A 16,846-nucleotide genomic window follows, 5' to 3' on the forward strand; every position below is an offset into this window, starting at 1 on the left:
GAGGTTCACTTCTCCATGTTGCCCACTTGTGATCAAACACCATGCATAAAATATTGCTGCAAAACATCTGTACTTTAGTATTTCTGCCCTTTATTTTGATATTTTCTGCATCTTTCTTGTGCAGAATTATAGGTTTTTATGTCAGTTCCTTAAGTACGTTAAAAAGTCCCATTGTGTTCTAAGGCCCAGATCAATAAAAAATAGCTTTCAGTTCCATGTTTCTGGAGGAACATTCTTAGAAACGCAGTAAGTTTCTTTTTTCTTTGAGTGGGAGATACAGCATTGACGTACATTTAAAAGCAATCTTAAATGCTTAAGTATTGAAGGTTGAGTCTTTTTCTTTGTCTGAGCCAAAGTTTTGCAGCCTCCATATTTATATCCTGTAAGAGGGTCACCAAGGTAGGGAGAGACCCTCATTCTTACAACCTCTAGCGCAGGCTCCTCTCTAGTCCTGGGGTGGTGTCTCTGCTGCCCGGGGTGTCTTATTTTATTCACTTTCTCATGATGCAAATTCACACCCATCATTCATGCGTGCTAAGAAAGAGGGAACATGTATTGTTTCTTAAGTTATATTCGATCAACTTCTGAGCACAGAAACTAGGACCTAGTGACATACTTTTGCCTAGATGTCTTCTGAGGAGAAGTCACAGAGCCAAAGGACACCACCACCAATCTTATTTACAAGATTCTATCAAATGAATGCAAAAGATTCTTGGCTGTCAAGAATCTCTCAAAACCGAATGGTGGCTTAATAAAACATACCCAAACTTCAGCAACCGTATACATGTATTTGGACTGAAGATTACATTAGCATCTAGTAAAAGGTAGGGTAAGGAAAAATTATCAAACGGCAAGCGTCAGGATGTACAGGTTTTAGAAAAAGAAGTACTGTTGTACCTGGGCTGGATGTGGCCTTTAGATGAACCGCTACTTTAGCAGTATGGGCAAGGGTGGAAGATGAAACATGGCATAGAGCTCAGGCTAAGGATGGCAACCCTGGCAGGTAAGGAGCCAGCCATCCCAAACCCAGGGTCTGAAAATGGTCAGTTGTCTGGTGGAGACACGGCTGAGTGGGGTGGAGGTGTGCTGTGGCACACGCAGAATTGGGAGCTTCTGGAATTGTGGTATCTACAGTGTGGTGGGTGGAGGCACTTCACTGTTTCTCGCTATGGAACAAGGCCCAGCACTGGGAGATAGGCCCGAGGGGGCAATGGGGAACTGGACCACAGATCAGGAAACAAGGCCAAGCCAGAAAGGACTACAGCTTGGGGAACTGAGGGGCTCACAACTCAACCCCAGGACAGTAGAGATCACAAGTATATCAACAAGACCACCTGCAGAGCAACCCTGCCCCCGTGTCTGCCTGCTGTGCATACAAACATGTCATAAAAGGAACTAGGCACAGCTTCAGGGGTCGCTCTAGGGTGTCCATGGGAACTGGTAATAACTATAGACTCTAGTGACAAACAAATACACATATTTTATGCTTTACCTTTGTTTCTACCCATCTTTTGTATCTTAACAATATTTCCCATTTTCCAATAATAAGCCACTGATTAGTGCCACTTAGAATTTCTACTTTTTAATTTGCCTTCAGCCATTCAATAAATGCTTCACCAGCCTTAAATGAGTAGGTCTTGGGCTGGTCCTAGGATATAAGATGAACAAAAGCAGAGGGTCCCTGCTCTGCAAGATTCTGCAGGTGAGTGCAGGAGACCTATACCAATTAGTAATGTCGAGGGACCTGCCACCAAGTGATTTTCAAGATCAACAACTTTAGTTATGTAGGATGTCCTAATGATGAAATAACTTCCTAATAGTATGTGATAGATTCTAACTAGGTCGTATCTGTATCGGTCATAATTAAGAAAAGGGAATAGGCTTTTCTAAGAAATATTGGTTCTCCTTCAGTTCATATTTTAAATGGTTGTTGTGTCTGCATGACCATTAGTCATGGGTGGCACAGTAGAGAACTCAGTCAAGAGAAGGGTAGACTAAAGTGATACTTAATTTCTATTTTAATAATTCTATATCCTAGCTATCTCGTAATATTTACAATATAATCTTAGAATCTTAGGACTTCTGAAAGTTTACCCAAAAGATGTTATTCGTTAACAAATAACGAAACTATGTAAAATCTTTCCAAGATGAATGAAACATATACAAAGTTTAAAAAATTGATACCAATAAACTACCAACATCAGTGATGGTACTTTTCAGAATTCAACAAAGTAAATATATGATTCCAAACATAGCACTTTATTAATCTTTAGTGTTAACTGGGAACATTAAACCCAAATTCAGAACATTGTGATTTCTGAATTTAAAGTGGCCCATTTGCTTAAGGGTATGCACTTACACATTCTGAGAAACTGTCATTTCTTTCACAAAGCATCTGACATTTGCCATTTCCTTTAAATCTTAGTTAGAAGAAATAAAATGAGGTAATATGCTAAATGTAAAAAGTGGTTTGAAGAGTTAAGTCCATATGCTTTTTCCTATTTGTGCTGAGGAGAGAATATAATACATAACAAAACTAACACATTTTAGCAAATGGCAGCATATTTCAAATTTAGGGAAGCATGATCTGCGAAAGCACCTTTTTATGCAAAATATTTATATAAGAGCATAAATAAAATGTACTCTACAAAGTAAAATAAACTAGATTGGGGCATATAGAATACAGCCAGTATGACTAAGCTTGTTAAAACAAAACAAAACAACCACTGGAGTTTTTAAAGCTTCCATTTCACAACAGAGTTGAGGGAGTGGGCATAGCACACTCAAAGGCTCACTTCCCGTGGCATCTCTGTAAGCAAAAGCAATGTACATGAGACTTCTGGGAACCCTTACAATATGTATTTATCAACTTGGATTTGCAATTTTGAAGTTGATGGTACAGAACCATTGAGACGTAATTTTGCAGTTCCCTTCACATGCTTTTATCTGGAAGATTCTAAAGGTCCATCACCCCGTAGGCATGTGGCTACTTGGAAGAAATTTTCCAATAAAACAGATGTCACTCTTCCTACTCTCTAGCCACGTGAGAAAAGGATAGCCTCTTTTGAAAACCGCCTTAAATAGCTTTCCTCACATCTGGTTTAAGAGGGAAAGAAATCTCAAAAAAAAAAAAAAAAAAAAAAGCCTCGCACTGGTTGTCTGCAGTTTTGATGTGAAGAGATTGGAATTCTTAAGAAGGACTGCACTGATAAACCGATCTTCGCGATTCAAGTATTGGAGACAAAATATTGTATTTGTCATCATACTTGAGTTCCATTTTCACTGTGCATGGCCTATTTGCATACAAACAAAGGAGATTATTTTTACAAGAGGTTTTCTGTGTTTTTGTTTTGGTCCTTTGGGATGACTGTGGTAAATAAGGGAGCAAGCCATTTTCATACCTTGGATTTCACACATTGTGCTTATATCATCCTTCACTTCCTCTTCCTCACCGCCACCCATTCATTGGTGGCCAGTTTTGGGGTCTCTATCACCTCTTGTCTGGATGACAGCAACAGCATCCTGGCTGTTTGCCTTTCACTATCCTTTACCCTATCATTACTGTTCACCGAGAGCAATCTGATTACGAAACTTCCTTGTTTTGAAGACTTGCTCCCTTTCCCCTCATGCGCCAGTGGCCATACTTCTTAGGAAAACACACAATGCCCTTCACAGCCTGAATCCAACTTTTCTCTTCTGCTTTCATCAGTCAACCCATATAACCTACCTTCTGGTCCCACTTGAACTGTTTCACTGTCCCTTGACCTTCCTTGACCTTTCAGGACTTTTTGTGTACTTTGCCTTTGCATAACCTATTCCTTCCGCCTGGCATGCCTTTCCTGACTTTTCTATATGCAAAACTCCTCTGCTCCTTTCAGATCCAGATCACTCCACAGTTCACAGTTGAACCTTGCCTGCCATCTTTCTCTCCTTTTTCACCATATCTGTATCTTTCTCCCTCCCAAGTCACATCATTTATTCTTTCACTTTAAGGGTTTCCTCCTTGTGTTAAAACTTCACTGCTCCCTACGACCCAGCAATTGCACTGTTAGGGATTTACCCCAAAGATGCAGATGCAATGAAACGCCGGGACACCTGCACCCCGATGTTTCTAGCAGCCATGTCCACAATAGCCAAACTGTAGAGGGAGCCTCGGTGTCCATCGAAGGATGAATGGATAAAGATGTGGTTTATGTATACAATGGAATATTACTCAGCCATTAGAAATGACAAATACCCACCATTTGCTTCAACGTGGATGGAACTGGAGGGTATTATGCTGAGGGAAGTAAGTCAATCGGAGAAGGACAAACAGTGTATGTTCTCATTCATTTGGGGAATATGATTAATAGTGAAAGGGAATATAAGGGAAGGGAGAAGAAATGTGTGAGAAATATCAGAAAGGGAGACAGAACATGAAGACTTCTAACTCTGGGAAATGAACTAGGGGTGGTGGAGGGGGAGGAGGGTGGGAGGTGGGGGTGAATGGGTGACGGGCACTGAGGGGGACACTTGACGGGATGAGCACTGGGTGTTATTCTGTATGTTGGTAAATTGAACACCAATAAAAATTAATTTATAAAAAAAAAACAAAACTTCACTGCTCATATGGATGTCCTGTCCTGACTTCCACAAGGGCAGGGAACATGTTTAATTCCTTTTGCATCCTTGATACTTAGTGCAGGTCCAGTAAACATTATTAAACTTAGTACCTGTTCATCAATCACTTATAAGTAGGTAGTACTTTAAGTGCATTACTTCATTTAGTTTAATATAATAAATGTAGAAAGTTTTACAGATGAGGAAATTGAGTTTCAGGGAAGTTAGGTCACTTGCCTAGAGACACACAGCTGGTGATCTCAAGGTTTTAGCAGGATATAGAACTGAATCTGTTTTAATTTCTCACTGATAATGCTATATGACTATCATTAGAATGTCACACAGATGTCAGTGTACTTTTTTGGTGTGGTTTGGCTCTTTTTAAGTAAATCTCTCCACTCTACCTTTTACTAATTATGCAACCTTGAGTAAGTTACCAAACCTCTCTAAACCTCAATTTCCTCATTTTTTTTCAATGGGGAAAATAATACCTAATTTATATGGTTATTGTAAAGATTCAGGGACAACACCTATGTAAGGTTCCCAGCCCCATCCCTGCTCATCCCAGCAATCACTTCTTCCTTCCAGCCATGCATTTCATATTCCTCCATTCACTCACTTAATCCTTACCCTCTGAAAATTGGAAACTATTAAATCTTCTAACAGATGAAGAAACAGGCTTATAGAAGTAAATAACTTGCCCAAAGTTCCTTTAATCCAAGGAAATGTTTTTCCTAAGATCCCTCAGAACTAAATGAGACCCTCAGATCGATACCTAAGTGGTGTATAAAGGGATCATTCTGCCTGTAGGTGTGAAAACACAACTAGAGGTGTGAAAGAAACTGAGTTTGTGTTTGTTTTCCTTTTTTTTCTGACTTCTTTTCCTGGCAACTAAACACTTAACCAGCCAGAGAATTCTCTTGAAAACAGAAACTTGGGTGAGCCACTGCATGGGCCTATTAACTTTTCTGCTTCCTGCTGTCTAAATTCTTCGTGTCCTTCAAATTTCCACCTACTCCACTGAGCCCTCAGACAAGTTCCCCTCTGTCTTTACTAATCCACTTCCTCCTAGCCCCCAAGCAAATATCTTGGGACCAGTTCCAGCCCAATCAGAAAGGAAGAGGATCTGCCTTAGGATCTAGCGCCCTGGGGGAAGTGTCTTGCTGGATCCATGTTTTCAAAACCCCTAGCTTCTGCAGCTCCCAGCTCTTGTCTGTCTTATTCCATTTGGTTATGTTTTCCCAACTGCTGATGCCTCACTGTGTAGCCAGGGGTTTTAGACTCAAGTGCCTGCAGTGTCCTGGCAGGTAATGAAAATAAATGAGCAAAATAGGCCACATAGGAAAAGGAGAACCCCATTGGAAGTTGAGCAACCTTTTCTAGATTCACCAGTTGGGAATGTGGGCCCAGTGTTACCGGGTATTCTGTTTTATGTGAATTCTCCAGATTTTTAAAGTATTGGTAACTAATTATAATTTAAGGGTTTTTTTTTTAATTTTTAAAGATTACAGTCCATGTATGTACCATTTTTGGCCTACCAACTTTTAATTTTCAACCTCTATCCCAGACCTATTGCTTCCTAGTTCTTATCTTTATCATTTGGTTGCTAGAGCTTGTTTTGGACCATGACACAACATAGCTGTCTCTGAGTACAAATCTTTCCACCCACAAATCAGTCTTGCTGCTAAGAGTAATCTCATTCTCCCTTGATCTCCCATAATATATGCTCTTATAATGTTTGTTCAGAGATTTGGTCTAGAATTAGGTTGGGGTCTGGAATCCTGGCTCTGTATCAGCTCTGTGACCTGGTCAAGTTATTTAACATCTCTAAAATTTAGTTTTCACTTGTGGAAAATGGAGGATAATAATATTATCTACCTCCTGGAGTTGTAAGGATTAAATGAAATAATATATAATGTGATATAGTATGCCATAATGCCTGCATGTGGTAAGAAATGTTAGCTATGGTGAAACCTTCTCCCTTAGTAGCTGCTAAATAGGATCTTTATCTGATTCATCTTTATTTTCTCAACACTAAATAAAATTTTATTGAATAAGTGAATAAGCAAATAGTCCCAGATCCCTCTTTTCTAGCGCTGATTCACTATAGCCTGGAACGTGATATATTCTTAAACCCCTCCATTCACAGTGATCTCACTCTCCTCTGAACTTCTGTTGCACTAACAGAGGTCAGAGTTCAAAACTGGTGGCCTGAGCCAAACCAGACCCTCCAGACATTGAGGCATTACATAAAAATCAGGACATTTCACCTTTAAGGTTATCTTTTTTTTTTTTTAAGGTTATCTTTCTTACTTCTCTCAAAAAATTAGATTAGGTTGTACTGGACCACACTCCTGCACACAAAACAACAGAGTGGTGACCAGCAGCATTGCTCAACATGGTGCTCATCTGCTTATGTAATGAAGTCTCCACCATTCATGTGCCATGAGGGTACAATGAACTATAGGCCTCTTCGCACTTCTCTTATCTGAGGGCCTCTGTAGGTATTCTTTGCCACTCCTGATTTAGACACTGTCCCTCACCATTAAATTGCTTTTTTAACTTGATTTCATTCTGCTGAGCAGAGTAATATAAATTCACTGTAGATTTAGCAATTTTAAAGAAAAAGCCCTATTTCTCTAATCTCATCAATCTAGAGGTAACCACTGTGACTACTTTGACAGACTTGCTTGCTATGTTATTTCTATGCATTCTTTTCCTTATAATTCCATAGGCTTATGTCTTCTTCGGTCATTAAAAAGTCATCAACACACACACAGATACACACAAGTCATCAACAGCTTCATTTTTAATTTACTTAACCATTCACCTACTATGAAAAATTTAGGTTGATTCTTATTTTTCATTACATTAAATAATGCTATAATAAACATTTTTGTACACACATCTTTTCCATGTTTCTTATTATTTATCTATATTCTTAAAGGTGAAATTGTTACAGAAGAGGAATAATCCTTTTTATAATAAACAAAAGTGGTAGTTTATATATCTTCTAGATTTAGAAGTGCAAATTTGAATATGTTACCCACAATGACTAATAAAGCAAACAAGTCTTTATAAGAGCAGACATTAGCAGGCGTAACATATTTGAAGTCCAGAAGGCTAAAACAGGGGTTTTCATAGCTTCATGAAGGCATACATAATTACCAATTATAGGACAGGATTTTATTTTAATGTTTTTGGCATCATACCTTACATAAAATATGCTTTATGTGGCTTTGTTGCTTGGCTTTCACCTTATTCACCTGCATTGAGCCTGTTCTTCTCTTATCTATAATTAGAGGTTTACTATTGTGACTTCTGAATTTAAATAAGAATTCATTTGCTAAAACTGAATCAGAAAAGGCAGAGCTAAGGAAATTTAACACAATTTAAAATATAGAAAATAATAGGTTTAAAGAAAAGAATGTGAAGACTAAAATATTTTATTTCCACAAGACTTCAAATACACTATAAACTCCCATAAGCCTCATGGCATTGGTAAGTAAGTACTCATAACCACATTTTACAGATGAAGGCACCGAATTTCAGGGGGCCCAGTAGCTTCTGCAAGGTAATGCTGCTGGTAAACACAGAACTACTTATTAACTACTTATTATTTGACACCTGCTGGACTTATTCAAAGCTCTGACATTGATCCAAGACATACTGCCTACAGATAAATGGAAAGCAGCTACCCTCATTCTTCTGTGGAACCTTGCAAACTTCACTGTTATTTTTTTTTAATCATCATATTTGATATATTTACCTTCAGAAATCATGTTACTCATTTTGGCATATTTCTAATGTGTAGCCAAAGGCCTAGAACAGATGCTGAATGAACTGAAAAAATTACTAAGAACAGAGAAATAGGCAGTTGGCCAGAATGAGTGTTTTTAAGAATTTTTAAGCTTCTTATAGTTGACAAATTGCTTTCCAGAAAAGTTATAGGCATTCATAATCCCACAATCAATAGTATCTAAAATACCATTCTTCTTGTACATTTTATTATTATTATTATTATTATTTTAGAGAGAAAGAGAGAGTGAACAGGAAAAGGGCAGAGGGAGAGAGAGAATCCTAGGTGTGGAGCCCGATGCAGGGCTTGATCTCATGATCCTGAGATCATGCCCTGAGCTAAAATCAAGAGTCAACACTTAACCAGCTGAGCCACCTCACTAACATTATTATGTTCACCCCAACAAAATATAAATTGTTCATTGATAACTAAAAATACCTCATTGGTGTTTACATTAGCATTTCTTTAATATTTAGTGAAGATGAACATTTTGGGTTTCTTTAAATTGCCTTTTTAAATTGTTTTTAATTTTAATTCAAGTATCGTTAACATACATGCTATATTAGTTCAAGTATACAATATAGTGATTCAACAATTCTATACATTACTTAGTGCTCATCATGATAAGTGTACTGTTTAATTCCCATCCCTGTTTCACCCATCCCCCCTCCTGTCTCCTCTCTTGTAACCATCAGTTAATTCTCTGTAATTAAGAATCTGTTCCTTGTGGGATGCCTGGGTGGCTCAGCAGTTTAGCGCCTGTCTTTGGCCCAGGGCCTGATCCTGGAGTCCCAGGATAGAGTCCCACATCAGGCTCCCTGCATGGAGCCTGCTTCTCCCTCTGCCTGTGTCTCTGCCTCTCTCTCTCTCTCTCTCTCTCTGTGTGTGTGTGTGTGTGTGTGTCTCCATGCATAAATAAATAAAATCTTAAAAAAAAAAAGAATCTGTTTCTTGGTTTGTCTCTCTCTCTTTTTTCCCTCTACTCATTTGTGTTTTTTCTTAAATTTCATGTAAAATGAAATTATATGGTATTTGTCTTTTTCTGATTTACTTCGCTTAGCATTCTACTCTCTAGCTCCATCCATGTTCTTGCAAATGGCAAGATTTAATTCTTATTTATGGTTGAGTAATATTACATTGTGTCTGTGTATCTGTGTTTGTGTTCAGCTGCTTCCATTACAAATAATGCTGCAATAAATATAAGGTTGCATGTATCTTTTTGAATTAGTGTTTTTGTATTTTGCAGGTAAATACCCTAAGGAGTGCAATTACTGGATCATAGAAAGGTTCTATATTTAACTTTTTGAGGAACCTCCATACTGTTTCCCACAGTGGCTGTACCGGTTTGCATTCCCACCACACAGTGCACAAAGGTTCCTTTTTCTCCACATTTTTGCTAACAACTTGTTTCTTGTGTTTTTGATTGTAGCAATTCTGATAGATATGAGGTGATATCTCATTGTAGTTTTGATTGCCTTTCCCTGATAAAGAGTGATGTTGAGCATCTTTTCATGCATCTATTGGTTATTTGTATGTCCTTGGAGAAATGTCTGTTCGTGTAATCTGCCCATTTATTAATTGGATTATTTGTTTTTTGGGTGTTGAGTTGTATCTTAAATTAATTTTTAAATGCTTTATTTTGAAATAATTTACGAGGCAAAAAAAGTAGAAAAAATATGTAAGGAGGTCTTGTGTACCCTTCACCCACTTTCTCCCAACAGTAACATCTTGTATTACTGTGGTACAACAGTTAAAACCAGGAGATGGACATTGGTATAATTCACAGAGCTTATTTAGATCTGACCAGTTTTATGTGCATTCATCTGTGTGTGTGTGTAGTTCTATGCAATTTTATCACATGTGTGAATTCATGTAATGGTAAGGAAATATTCCATCACCACAAAGTTCCCTTGTGCTAACCCTAGGTAGCTACTACCTCCTCCTTTCTCCATGACCCATGGTTAAACCATCGATCTGCTTTCTTGTCTTTATGATTTTGTTACTTCAAGAATGACATATAAATGGAATCATATGATATGTAACATTTTGGGATTGGCATTTTCACTTAGCTTAATTCTCTGGAGATTCATCCAAGTTCTTGTGTATATCAATAGTTCTTTCCTTTTATTGCTGAATATTATTCCACAGTATGTATGTACCACAGTTTGTTTAACCATTCACTTAATGAAGGATATTTTTTCCCTCTGTTTTTGAATATTATGAATAAATCTGGTATGAATATTCATGTTTTGGTTTTCGTGTGAACATAGGTTTTTCATTTCTCTGAAATAAGTGTCCAAGACTGCAACTGCTGGGTCATATGATAAGTATATGTTTAGTTTTGTAAGAAACTGTCAAACCGTTTTCCAGAGTGGCTATACCATTTTACACACCCAACAGCAAAATATGAGTGATCCAGTTTGTCTGCTTTCTGCAAGCATTTGATGTTAGCATTATTTTTTCTAGCCATTCTAACAGGTGTGTAGTGATAGCTCACTGTGGGTTTAATTTTCATTCTCGTAATAGCTAATGATGTTGAACATCCTTTCGTGTGCTTACTTGTCATCTGTATATATCTTCTTTGAGAAAATGTCTCTGTATACCTTTTGCCCATTTTTGAATTGGATTGTCTGTTTACTATTTAATTTGATAAATTAAAATATTTCATTGGATCTTGAATTGGCATTTCCTTAATACCTAGTGAAAAGGACCATTTTTTTTGTCATTTACATTTATTTTTAAGCATTGCTTAATTATTAACTACATTGCATTGCTTTTGTCATTTTACAATTGTTGGTCTCTCTTCCTATTTACACTATTCTACGCAGTTCCTTAAAACGATCAGGTTCTTGATAAAAATTTATTGTTCTCTTGGCTGAAAAGAGTTGTAAGACGAGGATGATGATCTAGGTTTATCTTTTGGGTAGTTATTTTTTCATGTTTTATCCCATGATTAGTTTCTGGTTGATACTGACTAATTGGTTTACTTAACTAACTCTTCATTCCTTTTTATTTTTATTAGATCTTTTAGTATAGTCAAATTGGATTAATTTGATCTCTTATAATATAAAACTGTGACATTTGGATTGTTTGGCAGATAATATCTCTGAGACTACAGAAAGCAAATTTTAGCAAATTTTAGACTTATTTTGACTTCAAAACTTTCTAAGAAAATGCTTCAATACTTATTTATTCTAATTCTACTACATTTTTCTGTTTAAATTATGAGTGAGCCCCAAAATTCCACTTGCATTTGTTTTCTTCTTTATTACATCACCAGATTCACCACAGTCTTCATCTCTGAGAAGTCTCAAATAACAACTTCTTTACAGCTTTACAAAACAGAATGGAACCTGTGTCAGTTCTAATTTGTAAAACGATAGCCTCAGAAATTCTTTTCTCCCTGAAAACCTCCCCAAACCAGTTTGGTAGGAAAAAAACACTATCTGTGCACACACACACACACACACACACACACACACACACACACACCGGGTTTAGCAATTAGAGGAGGGAAAACTCCAGGTCTGGCTGACTGGACTCTAGGTTGTTTCCGTGTAGCTGTTGTGGACAGCAGAGGTGAGTTAGGTCCAGAGAGGAGATCTGTCATCGCCAGATGTTTGCAGGAATGCTCCATGTACTGCCTCTGTATTCTCAACTCGCTATGATTTGCTCCCTCTACTCATCCGGGAGATCTCTGCAGAGGTCACCAAAGGCCTCTGGACTGACATTTTCCATCTTCCTACTTTACCTTTCTGCAGAATTTGACACTGTGACCACCCTCTGCTTTGTGAAATATTTTCCTTCTCTTAGCTTCAGTGACATAATGCTTTTTCTTCCCTCCCCTAAACACTTAGGCCCAGTTTTTTTCTCTGGCTGCATGCACTTTTCTCACCAAGATATTATGCACACTCACCGAGTGTATTAGTTTGCTAGGGTTATAATAACAAAGTACCATGAACTGTGGCTTAAACAACAGAAGTTTTTTGTGTCACAGTTCTGGAAGCCAGAAGTCCTAAATGAAGGTGTCAGCAGCTCTTGTTCCTTCTGAGGCCTGCAAGGGATGGCTCTGTTCCAGGCCTCTCTCCTTGGCTTGTGAATGGTCTTCTCCAAGGCTCTTCACAATGTCTTCTCTCTCTATGCATGTTTCTCTAAGTTTTCTTTACCAGCACACCTATCATCTTCGATCAGGGCCCACTAATGACCTCATTTTGACTTGAGAGTCACTGTAAAGATTCTATCTCCAAATACAGCCACATTCTGAGGTACTGAGGTTAAGATTGCAACATATCGATTTTGGCGGGACACAATTCAACCATGAACACTTAGTCCTTAGGCTAATTGTTTTCTGTTGTATCTCATGTGTTTATTGTAAAAGTTTGGTAAAACAGTTTGTCTTCCCCTGGCCAAGTCCTTTTCTTGCTTGCACCTATCTCTTCCCTTGGTTTCTATGACATCACTTTTCTCCTGCTTTGCTCCATCTCTCTAGTTCCTCTGTGATGTCTATTGTGGACTCTTCATCTTCATCTCCTTCCTTAAACATCAAGGTTTTCCAGGTTCCATCCTTGGCTTCTTCTCACTCCATAATCCTCTCTCCCCAGTGATCATACCCACAATGAGAATTTCAGCTTTCAGCGGTACTGATGCTGAATACTGCCAATATCTATTCCAGTCTATACCTCTTTTTTGAGCTTTGGACCTGTACATTCACTTGACTCCTTAGGCATCACCATCCAGCAGCTCCACAGGATCTCAAATGCTGCATGTTCAAAAATGAACTTACCTTTAGTCCTCTCTGTCCCCTGGCTCAAATCCAATCTACTTCCTATATCCTTCATTTTATGAAGGATGCACTGTGTACTTAGATTTCTCCTTCCAAGCTCCACATCTTTCAGAAACCAAATCCTGTCAATCCTTGCGCTTAAATATCTTCTAAATGTATCCTTTCCTTTCTTAATCCCCAATAACTGCCCTGGTTTCATGTCCTCAACACCTCTCCTTGGATTATTCCAATAATTTCCTAAACGAATTCCTTGTCACCAGAATCAGTTCTGCACTCTGCTGCCAGAAGAATCTTTTAAAGCAACTTTATCAGATCTCTGCTTGTTTATTAGTCTTCAAACTTAGGCTGCAACTTTATGATAATCACAGCTGGATGCCCAGGCTCTGGATGGTCTGGCCCCTCCTAGTTTCTACCTCATTTTCTGTTATTACTATCTGTCAGGCATCTTCTCACAGCTATACTTGCAGTTCCCCCATCTGTCTACTTAATCCCCCAGACCTTGGGTCTTTAAACCATGTTGACCCTCTCATGAAATCCATAGCTAGTGGTCTATAAAAGCCTCAGCATATCTCTGAGCCATCCCTTCTGTACCATCTCTGATCCAGGCTTCATCCCCAAACCTAAACTGACTCTCTGCTTTCTTAGCTTCTCTTCCTTTCCAGTACTTGGCTTCTCATTGTGATCAGAGTCACTCCCTGGAAGTGGTTGGCCTTGTCCTCAGACTCTATTTCTGGTCAACATCACTGGGTGCCAGCCTGTCATAACAGATTCAGAGGGTATTACACACTTCTGTTGGGAAAAAAAAACTTCCTGAATTCTAGTCCTAGCACTGGCATCAAGTAATTGTGTAATCTCGGATGAATCACTTCCCCTCTTTTAATCCTAATAGTAAAACAACTAATGATAATTACTGATTACTTATCAGAGCAAGGTTCTAAGCACTTTATATGGGTTATCTCTCACAACCACCTTAGGACTTGTGACCTCATTGTGCAGTTTCTTAACTGAAGATCACAATTTTAAGCAACTTGCCCAAGGTCACACAGACAAAAAGCAGGAGAAGCTAGGATTCCAGCATCAGCACTCTGGTTCCAAAGCATGGCCACTTAACCACTGCTCTCTTCTTCCTCCCAATATGCAGCTCACTCTAGAGCCATGGCATCACAGCTGTAAAATATGGAAGTGAGTGCTCTGATCTTTCCACATAGCACATTCTATGAAAACAGGCCTATTAGTATCTAGTGAGTATATTCTGAAGAGGAGTCAAGAGAAAAAAAAGTTAAACACAAAGGGCCAAAACTCTAAAAATGGAATTCCACAAATTATGAGTTATCACATAGTACTAGACAGTTATCTGCTTTTCTGAGAGAAGCCAAATATTGATTTCCTTTTTTTAATTATCTAGTTTTATTTTTCTGCCTGCAGATGTAATCCAAGTTCAAAAGCATAACGTAGAAAATAAAAATCATCTGTATTTCTGATTAACATTGTGTGTGTACAGGTTTCATGTATAAAAGTAGTAGCACTGTATATTCTGCTTTTTTTTCTTTAGCTAAAGACATTAAAATTGTTCTATAATAGAATTTTTAATGATTTCATGATATTCCATTATGGATGTTCCATAATTAACCAATTACCTATTTTAAGACATTTAAGTTATTGCAAAGATTTTTACTATCAGAAACAATAAGAAAAATATTTGTGTCTCTAAAATTTTACAAATATATGATTATGTCTTTACAAGAAATTTCTAAAAGTTGAACTTCTTGGTTAAAGAGCATATACACTTTTAAAGACTTCTGATTTGTAACACCAAATTTTTGTCCAGAAAGATTATATTACCATTAGCAAGTAATAAGGGTATAGATGTTCTTCCCTCCTTAGAAACATTCTACTTTTTAAAAAGAAATCTGCCATTTTGATAAAGAAAAATAATATTTCACTGTTTTAATTAGCATTTCTTTTATTTCTGATGAGATTAAACATTATTTATTGGTCATTTATATTTTAAAATTTTCTGATCATTATCAATTTTCAGGCACTGTGAAAGAGTGAATCTTAAGAACAATATAGACAGTGGTCTGTTTCTAAAGATGTTAGGCAATGTTAACATAATTAAATGGTATCACTTCTATAGTTCCACAAAAATGATAAATTCTGAATTTTTTTTCATACATGTGTAATATTTCAAAACTCTACTGCAAGGAAAAAGACTCTTTACTTGGAAATTAAATTCTAATCTTCTGAAATAAAATCAGCAAAGCTGTTTCCCTAATCAGTAAGCACTGCATAGACGAGGGTTATGTAGATTTTCAAAGAAGAGTAATAAATAATGACTGATCCCGCCTGCCCCCATCTAAGAGGAGGGTGGATGTGACTGCTTCTAGTAAATCACAGCTATGGGGGTATGCCACACAGGGAGAAACCTTGTGGTACAGAGCAAAGCAGCAAGAAAGATTGTAGCTTCACTCCTTATGAGCAGTGTGACCCTACCAAGTTATTTAGGTTCTTTAAACCACCGTGATCTTATCTATAAAACAGAATGGGATTATCCTTCCGAGAGTCATTGTGAAGATTAAAATCCAGTGACATAATATGAATAATGTTATGTACATCATGTTTGTTCAATACTGGGAAGCTAATTGAATTAGTACTTTACTTCTTTCTTCCTCCTAACTCTCCTCAGAATCTCTCATGGCCTGTTTGTGACTCATTTTCTACATTCTGCATTTTCTTCTTACACCTCATCTTCCTTTTCCTTTCCCTTGGCCTCTCTCCTTCTACCTTCTCTATCTCATTCCTCTGCCCCCAGGTCAACCTGACCAATCTTTTGTGTATACAAAATTTACTCTCTAGCCTTTGTAATGCTTATACAGATGTGTATAATTTTGTTCTGATTCTTAAAATCAACAAGTGCAACATTTAAGTATTTGAAAAAAAAAGTTTAAAAAATCAAAATCAATAACTTCAAAAACCCCCAATATCCAGTAAACTTTTTGGTATCTCAAATAATTCTTAACTTTGAGTGGCAGTCAAGTGTCTTGGTAGAAATAAGTTTTAAAAGATCCCCTGCCTTGGAGCTACAGGATCAACCTAGAGTGGATGCTCTCAGATGGGGAGAATGGCTTCTAGGACTTCATCTGATTTTTCACAGCATAGATTGTTTTTTATCCCAGGTGTTCCTGCTCTTGAATTGTGCATAACTATACCCTTAATACATATTAGCATTCTTGAACAGAAAGGACAGAAAACAGAGCACCATCCTCACCGTCAGTCTGCTGCTGAGGTAACTTAACTCTTAATTGCCTTTCAAAGAAAAATAAGAATGATCACTCACCATCTGAGATACATCTTGGCTGCATCTGCTGTTGTGCTAACGTCTGGGAATGACTCTTGTCTCTGTACTAGTCTGTGTTAGAGTGGAAGGAGGAGCAACCCTTTCTACGCCTGTGAAAGCCTTCCTCTCAATGACTGTATATCCTGTAACTTTCTTCAATAAAGGCTGTTCCTCTTTTTTCTACAGATTTTGCCAACACTTGTGGAAGAAATTTAACCCTTTCCTTGCACTTGAATTCACTGATCTGCATCTAAATATATTTTTAAAAATAATTCGGTGGCTTGAGTTCCAGACCTGACATTAAGATGAGGCTGACTAAAATTTCCCC

The 16,846-nt window shown here is 37.6% G+C and overlaps 1 protein-coding gene across 1 annotated transcript in view; it reads right to left on the minus strand.

The window, feature by feature from the left end:
- Nucleotides 1-16,607, minus strand: part of CD86 (CD86 molecule) — a 63,675-nt gene extending 47,068 nt beyond the window's left edge. The window contains 1 exon segment of the mRNA XM_055315789.1: nt 16,519-16,607. Coding sequence (XP_055171764.1) covers nt 16,519-16,543 — 25 coding nt within the window. The 5' untranslated portion in view covers nt 16,544-16,607.
- Nucleotides 16,608-16,846: the final 239 nt, after the last annotated feature.

Source organism: Nyctereutes procyonoides, unplaced genomic scaffold (genome assembly GCF_905146905.1).
Source record: "Nyctereutes procyonoides isolate TBG_1078 unplaced genomic scaffold, NYPRO_anot_genome, whole genome shotgun sequence".
NCBI classification, from domain to species: domain Eukaryota; kingdom Metazoa; phylum Chordata; class Mammalia; order Carnivora; family Canidae; genus Nyctereutes; species Nyctereutes procyonoides.